We start from the raw sequence: 20362 nt of genomic DNA, 5'->3' as shown, positions 1-20362 counted from the left end.
TAATTAAACTGTGTTAAATCGCTGCATTAAACCATGAAGATTAGATTTCGGGTGTGCACTGTCATACAGCCATGGATCTATCGGTGTGGGATTAGTATCATAAACTTCCTCATCACCTCTGCCCCTCATCACCTCTGTGTGAGAGGTTAGCATTGACATCTCTTATGGATGCTGTAGATTAGCAGTAATGCTAAACCTGTTTGTTAACTCTCTTCCCCACTCCTCTCTCCCCTGGGCTGATTGTGCGAGAGGACAGTATTGCATTTCACTTTATTATGCTATCAATTCCAATAGCTCTGCTTTGGCCCTGTATTCTGGCTGTGATGTGTCTATTGTACAGGCCCTGTGTATTGACTCTCTCTCTCTCTTTCTCTCTCTCTCCCTCCCTCCATCTCTCCCTCTAGGGTTGGTGGTGCGAGAGGCCAGTATTGAGATCACCAGGCAGCAGGTGGAGGAGCTGTTTGGGCCAGAGGACTTCTGGTGTCAGTGTGTTGCCTGGAGCTCTGCAGGCACCACCAAGAGCCGCAAGGCCCATGTCCGCATCGCTTGTGAGTCCATCGCCCCTTCTCCCACTCTCTGTCCCTGTCACATCCCCTTCACGTTTTCATCCTGACCCCCATCTCCCCCTGCCCTCCCCCAGCCCCTAGACCCTCCAGCTAAGAGGTACCCCTACAGTCACTCGGCTGACTGAAGATTCTCTGCTAAAGAGTGGAAGAGAGGCGCTGTTCTCCTCATTCACTTGGCTGCGCCACTAAGTAAACATTTCAGAGCTGATATTTAGTAATGATAGTGTAACTATCTTTGATCGCCAATTAATTTGTTGTTAAATGTGAAAGCAGTATCATGTTCCTCGAGTTATCTTGACATAGAGCTCTCGAATCATTCGTTGAAATTACCAAAGTCATCACGCATTTTCTCCACCAGAGTTCAAATATGGGCAGAAATACACATAGAAACATGCATCGGCTTTTATTACGCAATCCAGCATGTTTGTTAAAAAATTACGGGGAGAACCCTGGTCTGATACTGAGTAGTTAGAGAGGCCATACCCAACCAAGTGTTTACACTTTGCTTTGATCTTGGGAGGGTAAAAAGCCTTCAAAATCAATTCCGTTTCTTGTGTAGCAACTTTGAGAAGCAGAGCTGAAACAAGGAGACAGGGAGTGTTGCCATGTACACTCAGCAAAAGGATAAAGTACATGGCTTTGCTAGTCTTTTCTGCTCTTTTCCTGTTTAGGTTTTTAGTCAGTGGTCCTCAAAAAGCCTTTGTTTATGATTGTGTTCCTCCTGGCAAGTATGCAACGAACACAAACATGTTTTTGGGGAAACAACAACCGACATTGCTGCCTCCAAATTCATGTTTAATGTTTGCACTTACAGTAAATCATTTTAACATTGCCCTGAGGCGATGCGAAAACATGAGGGGAACTGAAACTCCGAAGTTGAGATTTGCAGGGAATTCCAGAGACGTACAGTAAGCCAGCTGTCAAATCTCTCTCTGTTATGGAATGATCATTTTTGCCCTTCTCCATCTCTCTGAATCACTGTCCCTATCCGCTCACCTAACTTCATTACCAGTGGGGTATTGGGGGTGATTATAGTATCATAGAGGATTATTGTGGTCAGTGGCATCTATTCCCCCTTGAGTGACTCCTCTATTCTGTTATCAGACATAGGGGATACTCTTGTCCCGTCCACACCGGAGTCCAGTCAGGTCAAATCACGCGACAGTGTGGTCACCAGTCCCGCCCGTCCTGTCTCAGGTGCTCTACACTAGTCTAGTGATGAAGAACCAAACAGACTCTGGGATGCTTAGCTCTTACACTGTCCTGTCCCCACTCAGTCCCTATGTGTGCTAAATACACTGTGATGGGTGTCAGAGTAGCTGCCACTATGGGTTACTTTTTGGTTGGCCCCGCTGACGGACACTGGCAGGATTACACTCTATTCTCTTAGAAAGAGCCGAGCTGGTGTCTCTGTAACTGCTTATCACCGATCCTCAGTATTTTTGTTGTTCTTTTTTGTTCTTTTTTGTTCTGCTTCTCTTTGTTTTTCTATACAGTGTCCTTGAGTTTGGGAAAGGCGCTTCTAAATTAAATCTATTATTATTATTATTAATATTATTATTGTTATTATTATACTCTACTCAAGCCATTTGTACATTTTATTTATATGGCGCCTTTCATGGCACTCAAGGTCGCCGTACAACAACAAATCTAAAAACAGCCACAAAATTCAAAACACAAAATACATAGAAACATACAGTATAAAACATAGCCAGCAGCAGAGCAGCACGGGAAAAGCAAATCAACAGGGATACGCCTGCGTAAACAGGTGGGTTTTGAGGTGGGTTTTGAATGAGATGATAGAGTCAATGTTCCTGATGTCGGGGGGGGAGGGAGTTCCAGAGGCGAGGGGCGGAGCGGCTGAAGGCTCTAAACCCCATGGTGGACAGACGGGCTGGGGGGACGGTCAGGTTGATGGAGGAGGCAGACCTGAGGGACCGGGTGGGAATGTTGATGTGGAGGAGGTCGGACAGGTATGGAGGGGCGAGGTTATGGATGGCCTTGAAAGTGTGGAGAAGGATTTTGTAGTCGATGCGGTGTTTGATGGGGAGCCAGTGGAGTTGGTGTAGAATGGGGGTGATGTGACTGATGACAGGGGTTCTGGTGACAATACGGGCAGCAGCATTCTGGACCAGTTGGATCTTGTGGAGCAGTTTGTGGGGGAGACCAAAGAGAAGGGAGTTACAGTAATCTAGGCGGGAAGTGACGAGGGAGTGGACCAGGATTGCGGCGCTGTTGGGAGTGAGTGAAGGGCGGAGGCGGTTGATATTACGAAGATGGAAGTAAGCAGACCGGATGGTGTTGTTGACGTGGGAGTGGAATGAAAGGGTGCTGTCGAGGACGACACCCAGACTCTTAACCTGGGGAGGGGGAAACCAAGGAGTTGTCTATGTTGAGGGTGAAACTGGGGTGCTTGGTGAGTGTGGATTTGGAGCCAATGAGAATTACCTCTGTTTTATTACTGTTTAGTTTGAGGAGATTTGAAGTGAACCAGGATTTAAGTTCATGTAGACAGGCACAGAGGGAGGAGGGAGGGAGGGTGGAAGTGGGTTTGGAGGAAACGTAGAGCTGGGTGTCGTCCGCATAACAGTGGAAATGAATGTTGTATTTACGGAAAATCAGACCAAGTGGGAGGAGGTAGATGATGAAGAGGATAGGGCCAAGGACAGAGCCCTGGGGAACACCAGAGGAGAGGGGGGTCGGATGGGATGTGAATGATTTTAACTGTATAAACTGAGTGCGGCCAGAGAGATAGGAATGGAACCAGTGTAGAGGGGTGTCAGATATACCAATGGAGGCTAAACGGTTAAGGAGGGTGGAGTGCGATATAGTATCGAAAGCGGCGCTCAGATCGAGTAGGATGAGGATGGATAAGAGTCCGGAGTCAGCTGCCATCAGGAGGTCATTTGTGATTTTGAGGAGGGCTGTTTCTGTGCTAGGAAGGGGGCGGAAGCCAGACTGGAAACAATTCTTTGTTTAAGCTCCTCATACGTGACACACAACAACATGACCTTGAATGTATCAAATATATACATGATATGGATGAAGTGCTCAGTGGGCTCTTGAGAGAATCATATCAGAACTCCTTCCAGCAGCTCTCTCCTCTCTCCACCCTACCTGTGTTGGTATGCCAGGGACGTAGCCACAGTGAGCTGTCCTCTCTCCTCTGTCGTCTCCCACGCTGTGTCCCCCTGCTGCTCCGCCCCTCCTCATCAGCCGTGATCAGCAGCCTGCCAGCGCTAACCTTTCCTCTGCTCTTATCAGAATAGATGTCTCTTCCCCTCCCATTAGACTCTCCTGGATGCATTAGGCTCCCTCTCATGGCTTGCCTGGCAGGGCCCACCTCACACAGCTAGCCACGGCCACAGCCACGCTGGAGATTAATGGCACTGTAGGCCCCCCTTCTCTCTTCCAAACAGATGTTTTAATCAGAGGCTAAGTATCACACAGCAATGATAAATAAAAGGGTGTGTTATGTAGTGGAACGGTGATCAATGCTAACACAGTAAGGACAAAGTCGTAAAGGCGGTGCACTGTGGACCCAGGGTAGTTTTTTTTCTCCGTTCTCCAGTGTGATTTGTGGGCCTGTCGTGGAGAGTGTGTGTGTGTGTGTGTGTGTGTGCGTGTGTGTGTGTGTGTGCGTGTGTGTGTGTGTGTGTGTGTATGTGTGTATGGACCTACCCATAAAAACACATACAGTGTACACACACACAGACACACACACACTCAAATACACATAAAACATGTGGTCCTACCTGTAAAAACAACTAATACACACAACAAACCTTTTTGATGCTACTGTGAAAATTAAGGTTTTATTGTGTTATGATGCATACTGAACATCAAATAATTTAAATAATGAACCGTAATAATACCGTAAATGCAACAATACAAATGCAATGGTCAGTCACTCACCCAGCAAAATGTAATGATCTGAAAAAGACAAAAGTATGTTGCTGTTGGAGTGAATAATTCAATTGCGCTATACAAAATAATGTTTCATTTGAATTGTATGTCAAAATAAACATCCAATCCAAGCTGGTTTCCCCATGTGTCAGAATAGTATGATCCTTCAAATGTTGCAAAAGTGTTGCCCTCTACATTCATACTGTACCTTCACGGTTCCATGACTGTAAGCCCTCCGACGAGTCCCAGGATCTAAACTAGTTTTCTTTCCCCACCGTGAGCATAGAGACATCTGACAGAGAGATAGAGAGAGACATAGAAAGAGGGAAGCATGATTGTTTACTGTATATCAGTGAGGGTTAAACACAGTACCTTTACATTCATGTTCATTTATTTAAATTAAGTGCCTAATGGATCAATGGATTACATGAATCAAACACTAGTCTAAATGCTCTCCTACCTTTGCACTGTGTGGGCTGGCTATCTGCTCTGCTGAGGCCTCTGGTTCTTCACCCTCCTCCTTGTCATTGTTTTGGTCTGTTTTCTCTCTGTCTGAGTCACTGATACCTTTCCTCTACTTCTCACCTATCTTCTTCTCTTCATCTTTTTGTTTTATTTGTATGACACTGTGTCATTATTAACAGTGCTATTTCTCGTACTCGCTTAGTCATCAGTCATCCTATCACTCTGCTGACCTATCTTTTCATTCTACCTCTCTTTTTCTTTCTTCTTTTCATTGGCTTTGAAAGTCGCTATCCCGATCTGTCCGTTCCTCATCATGTGTCTCTCTCTCTCTCTTTGAGTAAATACACTTTCCTTACAAGTTGTCTTTTCTTCCCTACACATCATGTTCTCTCCTTTTTGTTTGATGTTGTTTACCACAGTATTGTCATTTGCTGTCAACACTGCACCAGTGTGTATACCCTCTTTGGTTTCCACATCCCCCTGTTTTACTTTCTTCTTTTTGCTTGTTTTTACACATTCGTCATCATCATCATCACTCTCTGTCCACTCTTCATCACGTGTGTCTAACTTCTCATCACTCGTTTCTTCAAACCCCCTTGCTCCTGTGATCTACACAAATGATTTCCTCATTCATGCACTCAAGGCTAACTGTCCATTTCTCCACTCTCCTTTCTTTCCACCCTTCAACACTATCTTCCTCCTCAACTCTCTGCATTCTTATGAGACTTGCACTATCCTCTCTATCTGTCATTTCTTCACTCGCCCTTTCATAGGCCTCCAAATATTCTTCATCCCTAGTCAAGTCATTCTCCTCTTCTTCAGCCACTGTTTTGTCCTCTCTCTTCTTCTCCAGTTTGTTCGCCATGTTTCTACTTTGTTTCTCCTCAACCTGTTTTCTCCTGTCTCTCTCTGTCTCTTCCTCTCTATGTTTGTTTTCCTCACTTTCTTTTTCCATCTCATCCAGGATCTCCTCTTCCCCCTTTCTCTCCTCTTGCAGTGTTAAACTCATCCAGCTCTCATTCTCACTCTCCTCCATTTTGTTGTCTTCATGAATCTGTTTCGAACCCTTTCCTTTAGTCAGGGCCTCCTCCAGCTCTGTCTCTCCCCTCTCCTCCTTTCCTTCCTTGCTTTCTTTCTTTTTCTTTTCGAATTTTCTCTTAATCTCCTCAAACCATGTTCTCTCCCTATGCCATTCCTTCAACTTCACCCTTATCCTCTTTTGTACTTCCTCCTCTTTCATTCTTGCCTCTTCATTCTCTCTTGTTTTCCTCTCCTCCTCTCTCTGCTGCATCATCTTCTCTAATTTCATCTGTCTCTCATCGGGCTGTCTTTTCATCTGGGGCAGTGTTCCTGGCTCCCTCCCTCATTTGTGCTATAATCTTATCTAGGAGTAATTCTACTCTTATTTCTCCTCTCTTGGCATCACAAGTTCTCCTCTGCCAACTAAGAGGCTTTTGCAGCACTTTTTTCTTTTTTGCTTCCATCTCTCCTTTTCCCTCCATCCTCTCTTCTACCTCCTGCCACTCCTCCCCCCTCGGGATTTCTTTTTCCTCCCTGATCCAGTCTTTCAATCCAAATCCCTCCATTTTGTATATTTCCTCTTTTCTCGTCCTCTGGGTCACCATCAGGTTTTTGCTCTTTCTCTGCTCCTCCATCTCTCTCTCTGGAACCTGCACTCTCTTCTCCTCCATCAGCAACTCTCCCTCCGTCTCCCATGTCTCCTGTAGTTTTTCCTTCCTCCTCCTTTGCCCAATCTCCCTCTCCTCTCTCTCCTCCTTTCTCACCTCCTCTTCCACCATCCTCCACTGACTCTCCGTCACCCACTCCTCCTTCCTCATCTTCTCTTTTTCTATCTTTCTTCTCTCCTTCTCCAGCCTCTTCCGCTCCTCTCTCCCTGTCTCTCCATCCCACCTCATGTCCTTCTCTATGAGCTGGACCTTGAGTTCGTCCTCTCTCATCACAGGTTTCTGAAGATTCTGCAGCTTCCTCTCCATCCAGGTGCGCTGCTTTAGCAGGCTTCACTTCAGACTGACTCGCCCTGACTCGTTCTCCACATCTCCATAACAAATGCTTGATAGAAAAGGGAGAGTCTTTGAAGGTTAACAAATTGCTAGTAAAGGAAAACGATCATTGACTAGGCCACATCCGCCCTATGGTTATTTCACTGCTCATAGTGACAGTATATATTGTAACCATGCCAACCGGGTTGGCAAACACACCTTTCAATATAGCCATTTACTAGTATGCACTCCACACAATTCATTATAGCCTTGCAATTTTACAGTACTATACATACACAAATACCTATACACTTTAATAACTAATGCATGCATTGTAAATCAATATTTTATATTGTATAAGTATATACAGTACAGCTATGTACCAACACATGTGTAACCACATGTTTATCCAAACCATGTTTAACCAACCTCTTATCTACATACTTTTCTTTTTTCAAATATGAAAATATGCTTGACACTGTAATAACTGTCTAACAAATTTAAATGAATCTGCAATTACCTTAAATTAACAGACTTTCAACTTTAGTCAAATGAGAGATATGAATAAACTGTATACAATGTATTTTTGCTTCTGGAAATACGGTTGGTTTGGTTGAGAAACAGGATATACAAGTTAAACATATGAATTGGCAACAGTAAGTGCTGGGTTTGACAAGATGTCTAGTGAGTAATTTCTTTAGAGCATTTCATATTACCACTTCTCTGCCTTCCTCCAACTGCCTGCCAGAATGTTCTCCTACCCAAAAGTCTATCTTCAATGGAACTATTTTATGACATCTCCTGCATTATTACATTGCTCTAAGCTAGCACACCCAAATCACCAACAATGCTATATACTTCGAACAATACATTTACTTCTTTTGAATCTCTGTTGGAATGCAAGTTTAACATGGGTTTCAATAGAGAAATGCTTTTTGACACCATCCATTGCAGCTCTCCCCTTGGTCATGTATAGCCGGTTTCAAAATCTCAATCCAGGATTGCTCCCCTGGAACATGAGGTGATGGATGGTGATGCACACCTAAATGCAGGTTGACATTGATTCTTATTAGTCAGTGTATTACCTGACCCCACCTCCATCTCCATGGCTATTCTGATTGACAGCAAGAGAGTGAAAAGAGAAAGGTGGACTGTTCAAGGGGGACGACTATCTACTATATTTGACAGCAGCTGGTGAAACCGGGAACAAGTTGCCAACCAATTAAAAATAACTTTTATTCTGAAAAATTTAAATAAATGTCAACGTAGTTGAAAATCAATGACACACTCGCTAGTCAAGCCAAAACATTGCAATGCAATGGATTCGGTGAGTATTCCCCACTACTCTACACTAACTTAAATCCATTGCATTGCAATGTTTTGGCTTGACTAGCGAGTGTGTCATTGATTTTCAACAAAGCACTACATTTTTCAGAATAAAAGTCAGAACGGTCCGTCGGTTGCCAACTTGTTCCCGGTTTCACCAGCTGCTGTCACTATTGACTCTGCTGCTCCTCTCAATTGGCACCACATACATACAAGAGATTGATTACATAGAAGAGATGTGTGTTTGTCATTTTGTAGTCTTTGTATGTGATTCATAGTGACATTCTTTACTTCCTGCGACTTTCAGTGTCTCCATTCTTGAGTTACTGGATTATTCATCATACCCTTATTCTAGAACACATTAAATGAAATGAACCTCTCTGAAAACCAACAGAAAATGCCCCTAAAATGACCTACAGAATTAAATCTGTTATAAGACACTTAAAACATTTAAAATTGTTGAGTGTTTGCGGCCTTGTTATTTTGCACATACTTGTAAAAACTCACATTCATCTAATGAAGTTTCACCTTGGTAATTCTCTGCAGTTGCCAGACCTAGTTTACATCTGCACAAGGACTTTATTGGTTTATTAAGAGAGGAAGAAAATGCATCAAAATAACCCCTAACTCCAAGACTTATGTAATTTAGCATGACAAGTAGCCAAACACATCCACTTAGGTGTAATGGCAGTCAGATGTGTGGCTATCTGGGGCCTAGGGAGGCTGAGGTATTTCTGTGGTGAATGGGGAATGGTGCAAGTCCCACAGGAATGTCTGCTCAGCCTTATACCCACCCCTGCTGTGTTCCACATCGCCTTAGAGGAGGGAGGGAGGGAGGGAGGAGAGTAGGGATGGAGGGAGCAGAAAGACATGGTTCAAAAATAAAGCTCAGAAGCTATACCTAGTTCTCTTTACCTCTGTCTCTCTCTCTCTCTCTGATGAAGACACTAAAATGCTCTGCCACCGATGACTCCCCAAAGCTACCCTGAATGTGTTCCTTTGGTCCTCCGTGCACTATATCCAATCTTTTAATTTCATAGCTGAGCTTTATGGAAATTGCTTTCAATACAAACTTTACATCCCAGCATTTTACTACACGCTGCAATACCGTGTTATTAGTGTACAACCCCCGAAGACACACATACGGTTCAAGTGGATCTTATCTGCTCATACAATTTGTATTTGAAGGTAATTTTCCCGGCTACAGCTGTTCTGTAGAGCAGGGTTTCTGGCTGAGGTCTGATTATGTCTTTTGTAATGAGAACATCTCAACTGTCCCTGTAGGGGATTTGGAAAAGAGAGCTCCTGTTCCACTAAGACACCTCTCTCTGATATCCCTCAAACAGAGAGAGGTGTCTGTAAACCTGACACAGGTTTACTGTAACAGGTTTAACATCAAACATTACATTTGTGACGTCAGCTGGTGAAACCGGCTATAGAATGTCGGCAATCGATTCTGTGAGTAATCCCCACTACTACCTAGTTAACTACAACACTACTTTACATTGTTAGCAGGCTCACAAAACAAGCTGTGTTAGTTGACGCGAGTGCGTCATTGATTTTCAACAATGAATAAAAGTCCAAACATTTGATCGGCTGCAGACTTGTTCCCGGTTTCACCAGCTGCTGTCACATTTTCAGCCTTCACACTTAAGGTGTGATAATTCTAGGTAGTTAAGGTGTGATATTCTAGGTAGTTAAGGTGTGATATTCTAGGTACTTAAGGTGTGATAATTCTAGGTAGTTAAGGTGTGATATTCTAGGTAGTTAAGGTGTGATATTCTAGGTAGGGTAAAGGGAAGCAGATGTAAACGAGGTCTCCCGTGCCTCATGATACTGTCTGCTCTCCATCTCTGTGGCCAACTCTCTGTCGCCCACTTAAGTAAGACTTTTAAGAGCGTGAATACTCACAAAGCAGCTGGCCCAGACGGCATTCCAGGCCGTGCCCTCAGAGCATGCACTGACCGGCTGGCAGTTGTCTTTACGGACATAATCAACCTTTCCCTGTCCCAGTCTGTACTCCACAACTGTTTTAAGGTGACCACCATTGTTCCTGCGCCTACAAAATCAAAGGTAACCTGCCTAAATGACTATTGTCTCGTAGCACTCACATCTGTCATCATGAAGGGCTTTGAGAGGCTGGTCAAAACCCACATCAAGTTCACATTACCTGACACACTGGACCCATTGCGTGTCAGAGAAAGGCCCTGAAGATCATCAAAAACCTCAGCCATCCCAGCCACGCACTGTTCTCTCCACTACTGTTTGGCAAACGGTACCAGAACATCCGGTCTTAGACCAACAGATTCAGTTCAAAGATGTTTTAACTGATACCAGCTGCCCAGCAGCACTGTCTGTTGCTCATCTGCACTAGAGACAATTTGCACCCATCCCTGAACATCACTACACACACCCTAACATACACACACACACACACACACACACACACACACACACATACACACACACACACACACACACACACACACACACACATACACAATACACTTGACTGTTGTTATTATTATTATTATTATTATTGATTGTTATTGTGTATTGTATTATATTACTCTATTTTGTTTTATCCCTAAGCATTATTTCACTGCACTGTTGAGAGATCTCGTAATAAGCATTTCATTGTACCATTTATCCTGTGCATATGATAAATACACTTTTATTAGATTTTGATTTGATAGAAATGGATAAAAAGTTGGAACTCTAAGTAGTTATTTCGTATGACAGTATTTCAACTCTTAGGACCCCCTCGAAAACGAGATGGCTCATCTCAAGGGGTTTTATCCTAATAAATGAAAAGTACAACTCTACCAGGGGCAGTACCATTGTGTCAGCCACACTGGTGCTGATACGAATCCTTCTCCTTCAATGTTCAGTGTCAAGGCATTACCTGATGTGCAAAATCACAACTTTGTCAGTTAAACTGTACAAATCCTCTTCCTACCCTCTATCTTCACTATATATGATGCGTCAACAGAAGACTCATACATTGAAGAGCTGTTGTGTGGTATACTGTAGAGTTCTACAGGCATAGTACAGGCATATGGAACATACTTCTCTCAGGCTGCTATGAAGATGAAAAGACCATTCTCTAACCAACTTGGATGAGACTTTGAGAAACATTCATAAAATCTGTTTCACTCTCCATCTGTTGGTGCTTACGTTTTTTCATCAGCATGTCAGCAGACCCTCTTTCCTCCAGAATTCAAAACACCAAAATGCTAAAGCCATTTTAAGACCATAAATCGCTATTTTATGCTCATTCACAATGGCTATAGCAGCCCTATGTTGTCAATGTTATGGCATTCCACAATGACAGATTTAGGGACAATCTGCCAAAGTCTGTTTTACTAAGTAAAACCCTGACCGGCTTCACTAGGGTTGTTCCCATGGATACTGAGAAAGAGTAGAGGCTGAGAGTTGTTCTGACCCCAACTAGTCAGGAAGAACCAATGAGTGGGACAATAGTCTACAGTACTTCCAAAGACTCTTACAGTTACAGTACATATCTCTTCTTTGTCATCCCTTGCTACCTTCTTTCATCAAGACCTTCTTTCATGAGAACGTCCATCACTAGCCCACCGATGACGTGGTCGGCTGGGTAACCACAGGATAACCGCTGTCTCAACTGTCTCGTCTGATTCCAAACATTCTATTGAGCACACTTTATACAATAATGTGAATGTGCTTTTCTCTAAGATCTTCCCTGAGGGTTGGAACTTCACTTGAGAGTTCATAGAGTGTACTTACAGAGGAGAGATCATTTTCAGCTCGGCTTGCCTCCCCCCTCAGGCTTTCTTGCCTTTGTAAGCAAAGGCTGGTCCATGCTTGGTTTAACAGTGATAGTCAGACTTGGGTTCATGTCAGATCCTCTTGCCCATTCTCAGGGATTATAGACTGTGTCAGGGAGTTACTGTGGGTGAATACCATGACTGTGCGTGTGTGTTTGTGTGTGTGTCTTAAGTGTGTGGATGTTTGTTTGTGTGTGTGTGTGTGTGTGTGTGCGTGCGCGCACGTATGTGCGTGCATGTGTGTGGGTGTAACTGAACTGAAACTCAACTGAATATGAATGTGGTGTAGGGAACATTTTATTTTCTACTTTTCTGTACTGTCAACCTGGTTAGTGTGCGTGATTAAAGGGGACTCCGCCAGTGTACAGTGGGTAAAGAGCAGAACAGGAATGTGGCAGGTTGTGGAACGCGCTGTCACTGGAGTTCGGGTATAAGTGTGTGTATTTGTTGCTCCAGTGACTCTGTTCTCTGGCAGTGCTACTTCTCCTCTCCTCCGCACACAAAAACCTCTCAACCCCTCTCCTCTACCCCCTCCTCTCTTCTACTCCCCTCCTCTTCTTACTCCACTTCTCTTCTCTCCTCTTCTGTTCTCGTCCTCTCCTCTTCTCTCCTCTCCTCTCCTCCCCTCCTCTCCTCCCCTCCTCTCCACTCCTCCTCTTCTATTCCCTCCCTCCCTCTCCTCTCTGTATTATACTATTTCTGCTGCTCCTCTGTCAGTGCGTGTCCTAGCAGGTGATGATATATGTCTAATGAGCCCAAGGTTCTAGTGTAGCATGACGCTGGCTCTCTGTAATCCTGATCCCCCCCACCCCCACCCTCGCTGTCTCTGTCCTGTCCCACTCCATCAGGCTCACACACTGCAGTAGAAATATTGGCTATTTATTAGACAAGGGAGAATGATCCCCCTCTCCTCTCCTCCACCTCATGTTGGTCAGGGTCTCTGTCTGTAAGCTGAGAGGTCTGGCTCCATCTCTCACCCTACTGCTCCTAGGCCTTATGCAGAACTGGATGTGTTAGCTCTGCACAGAGAGTCGTGTTGTATAATGTTGACTTATGGTTTGTTTATTTGTATTTTTTCCGCAGATCTCAGGAAAACGTTCGACCAGGAGCCTCTGGGAAAGGAAGTGTCAATGGAACAGGAAGTGCTTCTTCAGTGCCGCCCACCAGAAGGGATGCCTGCTGCTGAGGTAGGAGGGGATGTTTGTGAAGGCAGGGATCGATCAATAGTGCAAAGCTACGCTGGATTTCATACTTCCATATGAGCGAGCTATGCACTCTGTGCTCAAAATGAATAAGTTATGTACAGTATTTAACAGTAAGTTGCTTCACATGCGCTTACCAAGCCACCGTGGAAATGCAAACGTCTGTCCCAGCTGTAGATAGAGCTGAGTAGCGCCTGAAGCCATGGCCCCATAATGTCATCTACGCTGGGACCTTGTGTGTTTACAGAGTCCTCCTCCTCCTCCCCAACAGATGGTAACTTCCCTCTTCTCTTTCCTGATCTTGAGTCATAGAGCTGGCTCTGTCGCCGACATGACAAAGCAATAAGACTTACAACTCTTACCACAACAAATGCTTTCCGGCCTTATTGTGTCCCCTTTTAACCACCGACACAGTAAGAGGAAATCCTTCAACTGCACTTCCTTACGGGGGAGATTAACCAAATTAATCGGCTGATTTGAGAAGCGGGGGTTTAGCACGAGAGCTGCAGGGGCTGTTTTGAACCTCCTTCATCCCACAGATGAACCACCATTCCACCATTCTGTATGTGTCATAGCTACCCTCCCTGAGTTTAGTGTAGGTAGAATCTACATTCTACCTTCTGCTACTGCCAGTGTTTAAATTGCCATGCTATAATGTACTCATTCAGGCAATTGCATTAGCTTATTTATATTTATCATTCTATGTTGTTTCCCCAGCATTGAGCACACTTTTTTTTACAATATGCTTGTCTCAGACATTCGTTCCCATATTACTGAGTAGTTTCTTCATGGTCTAATGCACAGATAAGCACTGCTTTACAAGTGCTGGGTTGCCAACTGTGCTTTTCAATCCTATGTTATGAGTAATTCTTGAAGGTTGGCCAGTCATCAGCATTTTCGCAGGGCAGGGAGGCATGTAGTTATCTGCAACGTTAGGAAAATACAGCAGCTAAAGAGCACATCTACTGTACGTATCCTCAGCCAGGAACCCCTCCCAGCCCCACATCTTCTCCATTCTACAACTGAACAATGTTGTGGCTGAATTCAAAGGCTTGAGTTAAGATTGCAGCATCCTAGATAGAACGAGGGAGGATGAAAGGGAGAGAGGGAGAGAGAGAGAGAGAGAGAGGGGGAGAGAGAGAGAGAGAGGGAGAGAGAGGGGGAGAGAGAGAGAGAGAGGGAGAGAGAGGGAAAGAAAGAAAGAAAGAAAGAAAGAGAGAGAGGATTAGAGTGTGCTTTGGCTGCTTTTGTGGGCTGAACTTTGAATAGGCCACGCCTGACCCGGAAAAGTTAAGTGAGTGGAACTGGACTGCTGACAGACTTAACAGAGGAACGTTTGGGACAGGCCCAGCTCTCTAAAACTCACGCTCTACAGCCCAAGTCACATTTGTTCCTCTAATAAGCTTTTCTCCGATGGTGATTCTCTTTCAGTACCGTTTTTTCAGAGGTACCCACTGATTGGCTCCGTCAGATAATTAAGACCCAATTGGAGCACAATAATGATACACCTGTGTGCGCCCCAGGACCTGGGGTTGCTGTGGCAACGCAGCTGTGGACTGCAGGAGCAGAGTTGATCACTGTCATCATGTACTGTATATACTGTAGGAGCACCACCTGAGTTGGAAGACTCATTTATCTTTTTCATTTGTATTTAATGAGTTGATGGGGGGTAACCGTAGAGGATACTAGTGTGTGACACATTCTATACCATTCTATACCTTTCCCCTCTCCCACTGCCCCTATAATCATCCTAGGAGAGCAGGTGTGTATACTATAACTCTGCATGTGGATAGAGGCAGGCATCCAATGGCATTAATTACTCCCTCTTACCTCACTTCTAAAGTGAAGACACCAGCCCTTTAGAGCCAGTCTCCCCATTCCCACACTTATTTTTCTTCTTTTCTGAAGTCAAACACAGCTGTTCCAGAGAAAAGAGACTTACGCACAGATCCTTTAGAGCCTTTTTCCTTCTCAGTGTGTCAGGCATTTTTTCTCACACACACAAACGCTTCCGAAGACTGGTCTAGGGAAAAACAGATGGGCTTGAGTCTGTGGTTGCATATGCATCTGCAGAAATATGTAACCGTCACTGCGAAGAAAAGATCTGTCGTATTTCTACCCCCACAGTAAGACAGAAAGGCAGAGGGAGAGTTACAAGAGCTGTCGGTGTTAGGTGGGTTTTGGATCCAGTGGGTTGTCACTTCTCTCTGTGGCTCTTTTACGGGCTTTGCCCAGAAGGGAGAGGCTGCCAGGCTGGCAGGCAGGCTGGCTGGCGGTGGCCATGTCAAAGTGCCCATGCCTTACAGCACTACGCTAAATCACTTCTCATGGACCCAGTCCTCCTCTTCAGCAAGATTCAGTTCGAGAGCTGCTCTTTCCATGACAACAATTCACATCACATACACAAACAGTAGACAGTTCTCATAACATGACTGCTTGAACACACACGCGCGCACACACGCGCACGCGCACGCGCACGGGCACACACACACACACACACACACACACACACACACAGACACACACACACACACACACACACACACACAGACACACTGGCATTCCCTTCTGGATCATGAGAGTTGTAGTCTTCTCTGATGATACAATCTGACCAGACTTTGATTATAGCGTAGCAGGTCACTGAAGGTTCAGTTAGCTACTGCACTGGCAATTTAAAACACTACAGTATTATCTACACAACTCCCTGCAGAATGTTTGCTGCTGAGCAATCCTCCCTTCATGCTGTCTAAAAAGGGATTATCAACATTGTATCCTGCCGATCATAATTACAGTGACTGTATGATAATCTGAGATTACACAGAGACCCCTTCAGATAACATTTCCCAATATCACTTTGGTTCCATGTTTTTTTCTTTGTCTGTCTCCTTTCCAAACCGTCGGAATGATGTGATGATGAGGGAAGTAATCCTGATGGGGATTGTATACTGTCGTTTGATAAAACATGTTGGTAAAGGCGCGGTGCACAGCTGCTCTGATAACAGGTATTCTGTCATAGGTTTCCACAATTCTGATCTGACAGGCGTCTGTTTTTCAAGACGTGGATGTGAAACTGTCGTGAAAAGAATCAGTATTCATGCACCGCTAGAGAAACAGTATTCTTCTTGTGTGAAAGAAATAAGATGAAAAATTGCCATTACACAGGGTTAGATATATCTCCACGGTCTGAGTTTGGACAGAGGAATTCTTACCTTCACGCATCACGGGTCGTTCACACACCTATAGCCGACATAACACAGTTTAACTGATGTACAGATTGTCCCAGTAACACACACACACACACACACACACACACACACACACACACACACACACACAACACACATTCCCTCTCTTTGTCTCTCACTTTATGTCTCACTCTCTCTCTTTCTCCAACACACACACACACACACACACACACACACACACACACACACACAACCACACACACACACACACACACACACACACACACACACACACAACCACACACACACACACACACACACACACACAGACACACACACACACACACACACACACACACACACACAAAGAAAACAAGAAGCAGACATTTATTTTGGCTCTACTGGCCAACATTACGAATGGAGCTTTGGCCTGAAAGCAGTGAAATACTGGGATTGAGGTTTCTGAAATAGCACAGCAGTTGAGTCACTTGAATGAGTCTTATAATCTGAATACATTAGACACAGACCAGCCATACCAAGAAGTCATTGTTACATATGTTTCCATCCCTATTCCATCCATATTTAATACTCTTAATCAAGTACAGAGGGAAAATGTAACCAGATAGGATATTCTTGGGAGAGCAGTGATTTGTTGAAGGGGAGACTATTCCTCACTGTTTCTGAAGCTTACTGAACTCTGGCCACAGAGAGAAAGAGAGGAGGGGGGTGGGGGGGGGGGGTGAAGGGAGGGAGACCGACCGAGGGAGGGAGGGAGGGAGAGACAGAGGAAAAAAGTCCAAAGCAAGGTAGGGGGATAAAGACAGAGATGCAGAGAAAGGCCTTTCTGGCCACCCCATGAGGAACCTTCCCTTTCATTACCTCCGTGAAGCCCTTTCATCCCAACCCCGTAGGGCCGGCACACAAGTGACAGACAGTCGCCTCTTTTCAACACCAGAATATGGGGCCAGCTCATAAAATGGACTTAAATCTGCCTTGTGAAAGAATGCAGCTTTATCGCTCCTCTCTCCTTTCTTCTCTTCTGCCCTCCGTCTCTCTCTCCACTTCAGAGCACTTGTCACAGCCCTGAGATAAAGACAGGGGTTAAGAGGTGACGCTAGCCCAGGGAGCTGCTGAGCCTGTTGCCATGGGAGCAGAGTTTTAATTCAGGCATCTCCTCGGTCTGCCGGGGTCCTGCAGTGTTATCATGGGTAACGAGTCCTTGGTGCACTGCGGGGAAGGAGGCCCTTCTGCCATGCCTAAGTCCAAGCAGATTTACAGAGCAGAGCACAGGAGGAGAGGAGAAGGCTGGGGAACTAGACGACTACAAATTCTCCCAACCATAGAAGCATGGTGAATAATTGCTATCGGAATATAGTTTGCAGAAGTTATGTATCAGAAATCCATTATCAGCGTGTAGGTCATCCTAATCATCCAATCAACATGTTTTAGTTTTTGTCTTTCATTTAGTATTCTTCTTGAACCCGTTTTCTCTCATCGCATACCGGTGCTGCTACGGGGAAATAAATCAACACAGATCGTTTTCACCGTCTTGTTTTTAAACTGCGTTTCAGTGTAGGAACACATGAACCCTCTGGGTTCTCCTTCACTGCACAAATCCCGTGTCCACATGTTCTCCCAAGCCGTGTAAAATGCCGGAAGTTGAAGTTGATTTTGAGCCCCAGTCCCACTTAACAGGGGAGGTTAGGGTGTAAAGCACACATCAACTCATCGGGTCACCTTGTCAGAGTACGGCAAAGTGCTTCCTCCCAGTGGAGGAGTAGAGGATGAGGGTGTCAACAGTAAAAGCACTTTTGAGTGCCTGGTTGGAACAGGAAGTGTGTGTTCATTAAGAGGTACCCGAGGGAGAGTGTGTGTCAGGAGGCCAGACTCAATCCCTGCTGAACCCACCATTGACTGCCTTTCAGGCTCCCACATGTCAATCATCTCAGTCCTACTACGTGCTGCTGGGGTATGATTCACTCTAATAGCTCTTGATCGCTTCTCTTCTCTTGCTTTCTGCTCTCACTCTTTTTCTTTCTCCATCTCAGTCATATAGTCAAACCTCGACAAATATCCTTTTCTTAAGCCTTAAATGTAGCCTTTGTACAGTGTGTGGGTGGGTGGGTGGATGCATGCGTGCGTGCGTGGTTGCGTGCGTGTGTGTGTGCATGTGTGTGAGTGTGTGTGTGTGTCACAGCAGGGAGACAGGCCGTGGAGGATTCCTGCTGCTGTAAGCTAGATAAGTGTCTGAGCAGTACCGGAGCTGTGGGGTGCCGATTACACCTCTAGATGCATTACGGGATTTCATACCTGAGTGAGGGTGTGTGTGTGCCGGCGTGTGTGCATGTGTGCGTGTGTGTGTGGGCCTGTGTGTGTGTGTGTGTGTGTGTGTGTGTGTGGGCCTGTGTGTGTGTGTGTGTGTGTGTGTGTGTGTGTGTGTGTGGGCCTGTGCATGTGTGCGTGTGTGTGTGTGGGCCTGTGTGTGTGTGTGTGTGTGTGTGTGTGTGTGTGTGTGGGCCTGTGTGTGTGTGTGTGTGTGTGTGTGGGCCTGTGTGTGTGTGTGTGTGTGTGCGTGCCTGCGTGTGTGTGTGTGTGTGTGTCTTTCTCTCACCCACCCACCCAAGACCTAGAGTGGGAATAACTGCTCTAAAACGTAACATTGATCCTGTGACCCTTAGAGTAAGTTCTTACCGTGGCTACCACACATAGAGACGATGAGTTTCACCTCCATCACTCTCCCAACATTCTACCATGGCGATGCAGTGATCAACGATTGAACAACTCGGTTAACCTAGAACACTAACGTTAAAAAAAAAACACACCATCACTAACGTTGGGTATATTACCCGATATAATATACACCATAAAAAATACTTCTCATAAAAATATATTAAAGTACAAGAATACATGGCAAATTGAGGTGTACTCTTCTTTATTTTTTATGAAATACAATGTCACAAAAAACGAACAAATGGTATCATGGGGGGGGATATAACGGATCTGATGTATAGAGAGTTGACCCTCTATCACTAACGTCGGGTTAAAATCACCCAAACACGTGTCTGTAGAAAAAAACAGGGATGGGAGCAGGGAAACACGCCTACCTTTGATGACGTCAGTGAGCAGCCTGTACCCAAGGACCCGCCCACCTCAACACAATGAAAATCACATGACCACACAATTGTGTGGGTGAAAATCACCCGACGTTAGTGTTCTGGGGTTAAGAATTGAATCCACAGCATGAATATGTAGAAAACCACCATCACAACTACAGTATATCTTAATACTGAACGAACCTGTTAATGTCCCTGTGCATTCTGTGATATGAATATTTATACACCTGATTTGGTACATATTTCCATATTTGTAGTGTTGGTAGATGCAAGAGCATATGGTTTTTGTTCAGCTGAGATGAACCTGAATAATCATGGTGTAACCTTTTGTTGCGTATACTCCAGGTGAGTGAGTAATTAGGGTCTCTGGTGGAGACGTGCTGTAGAGTAACAGTGAATGGAACATGAATTAATCACATTTAAGAGATGTTTAGTCAGAGAGATTAGTCATGTGGAGAGGCAGCCGACCTTTTGAGTATTATCCTGCAATAATATTGCAGAATAATAACACTGAGGAACATTCTACTGTAGGGAAGACTGGAATAATATCATTATTCATGTCTTTTTCTCATTTGGGGCTGTGTAGCCAGTGGTTAAGAATACAGGATGTGCTATCTCTCTCTCAGCTCTACTTCACCCTTTTTCAAGCCTCTGCTTCTTTCTCCTTCTCCTTCTCCTTCTCACCTTGAATATGTTCCTCTGTCTATCTATGACTTCTTCTCTGTCGTTCCTCTGTTCCTCCTACTCCTGGCAGCGACATTCACTGCATCAATTTGCAACTCCTCCTCTCCGT

At 44.8% G+C, this 20362-nt stretch overlaps 1 protein-coding gene across 1 annotated transcript in view; it reads left to right on the top strand.

Moving 5' to 3' along the window:
- Positions 1-20362, top strand: part of unc5cb (unc-5 netrin receptor Cb) — a gene marked incomplete at both ends in the record, with an annotated part of 132802 nt that overhangs the window by 76736 nt on the left and 35704 nt on the right. Inside the window, 2 exons of the mRNA XM_080528833.1 lie at positions 405-548; positions 13153-13256. Of these exons, the coding sequence (XP_080384959.1) occupies positions 405-548; positions 13153-13256 (248 nt within the window). The remainder of the gene's footprint in view (positions 1-404; positions 549-13152; positions 13257-20362) is intronic.

The sequence above is a fragment of the Nansenia antarctica genome (genome assembly GCF_963989245.1).
Source record: "Nansenia antarctica genome assembly, chromosome: 4".
NCBI classification, from domain to species: Eukaryota; Metazoa; Chordata; class Actinopteri; order Argentiniformes; family Microstomatidae; genus Nansenia; species Nansenia antarctica.
The sequence above is the reverse complement of the archived record's forward strand: the minus strand, read 5'-3'. Positions and strand labels throughout refer to the sequence as shown.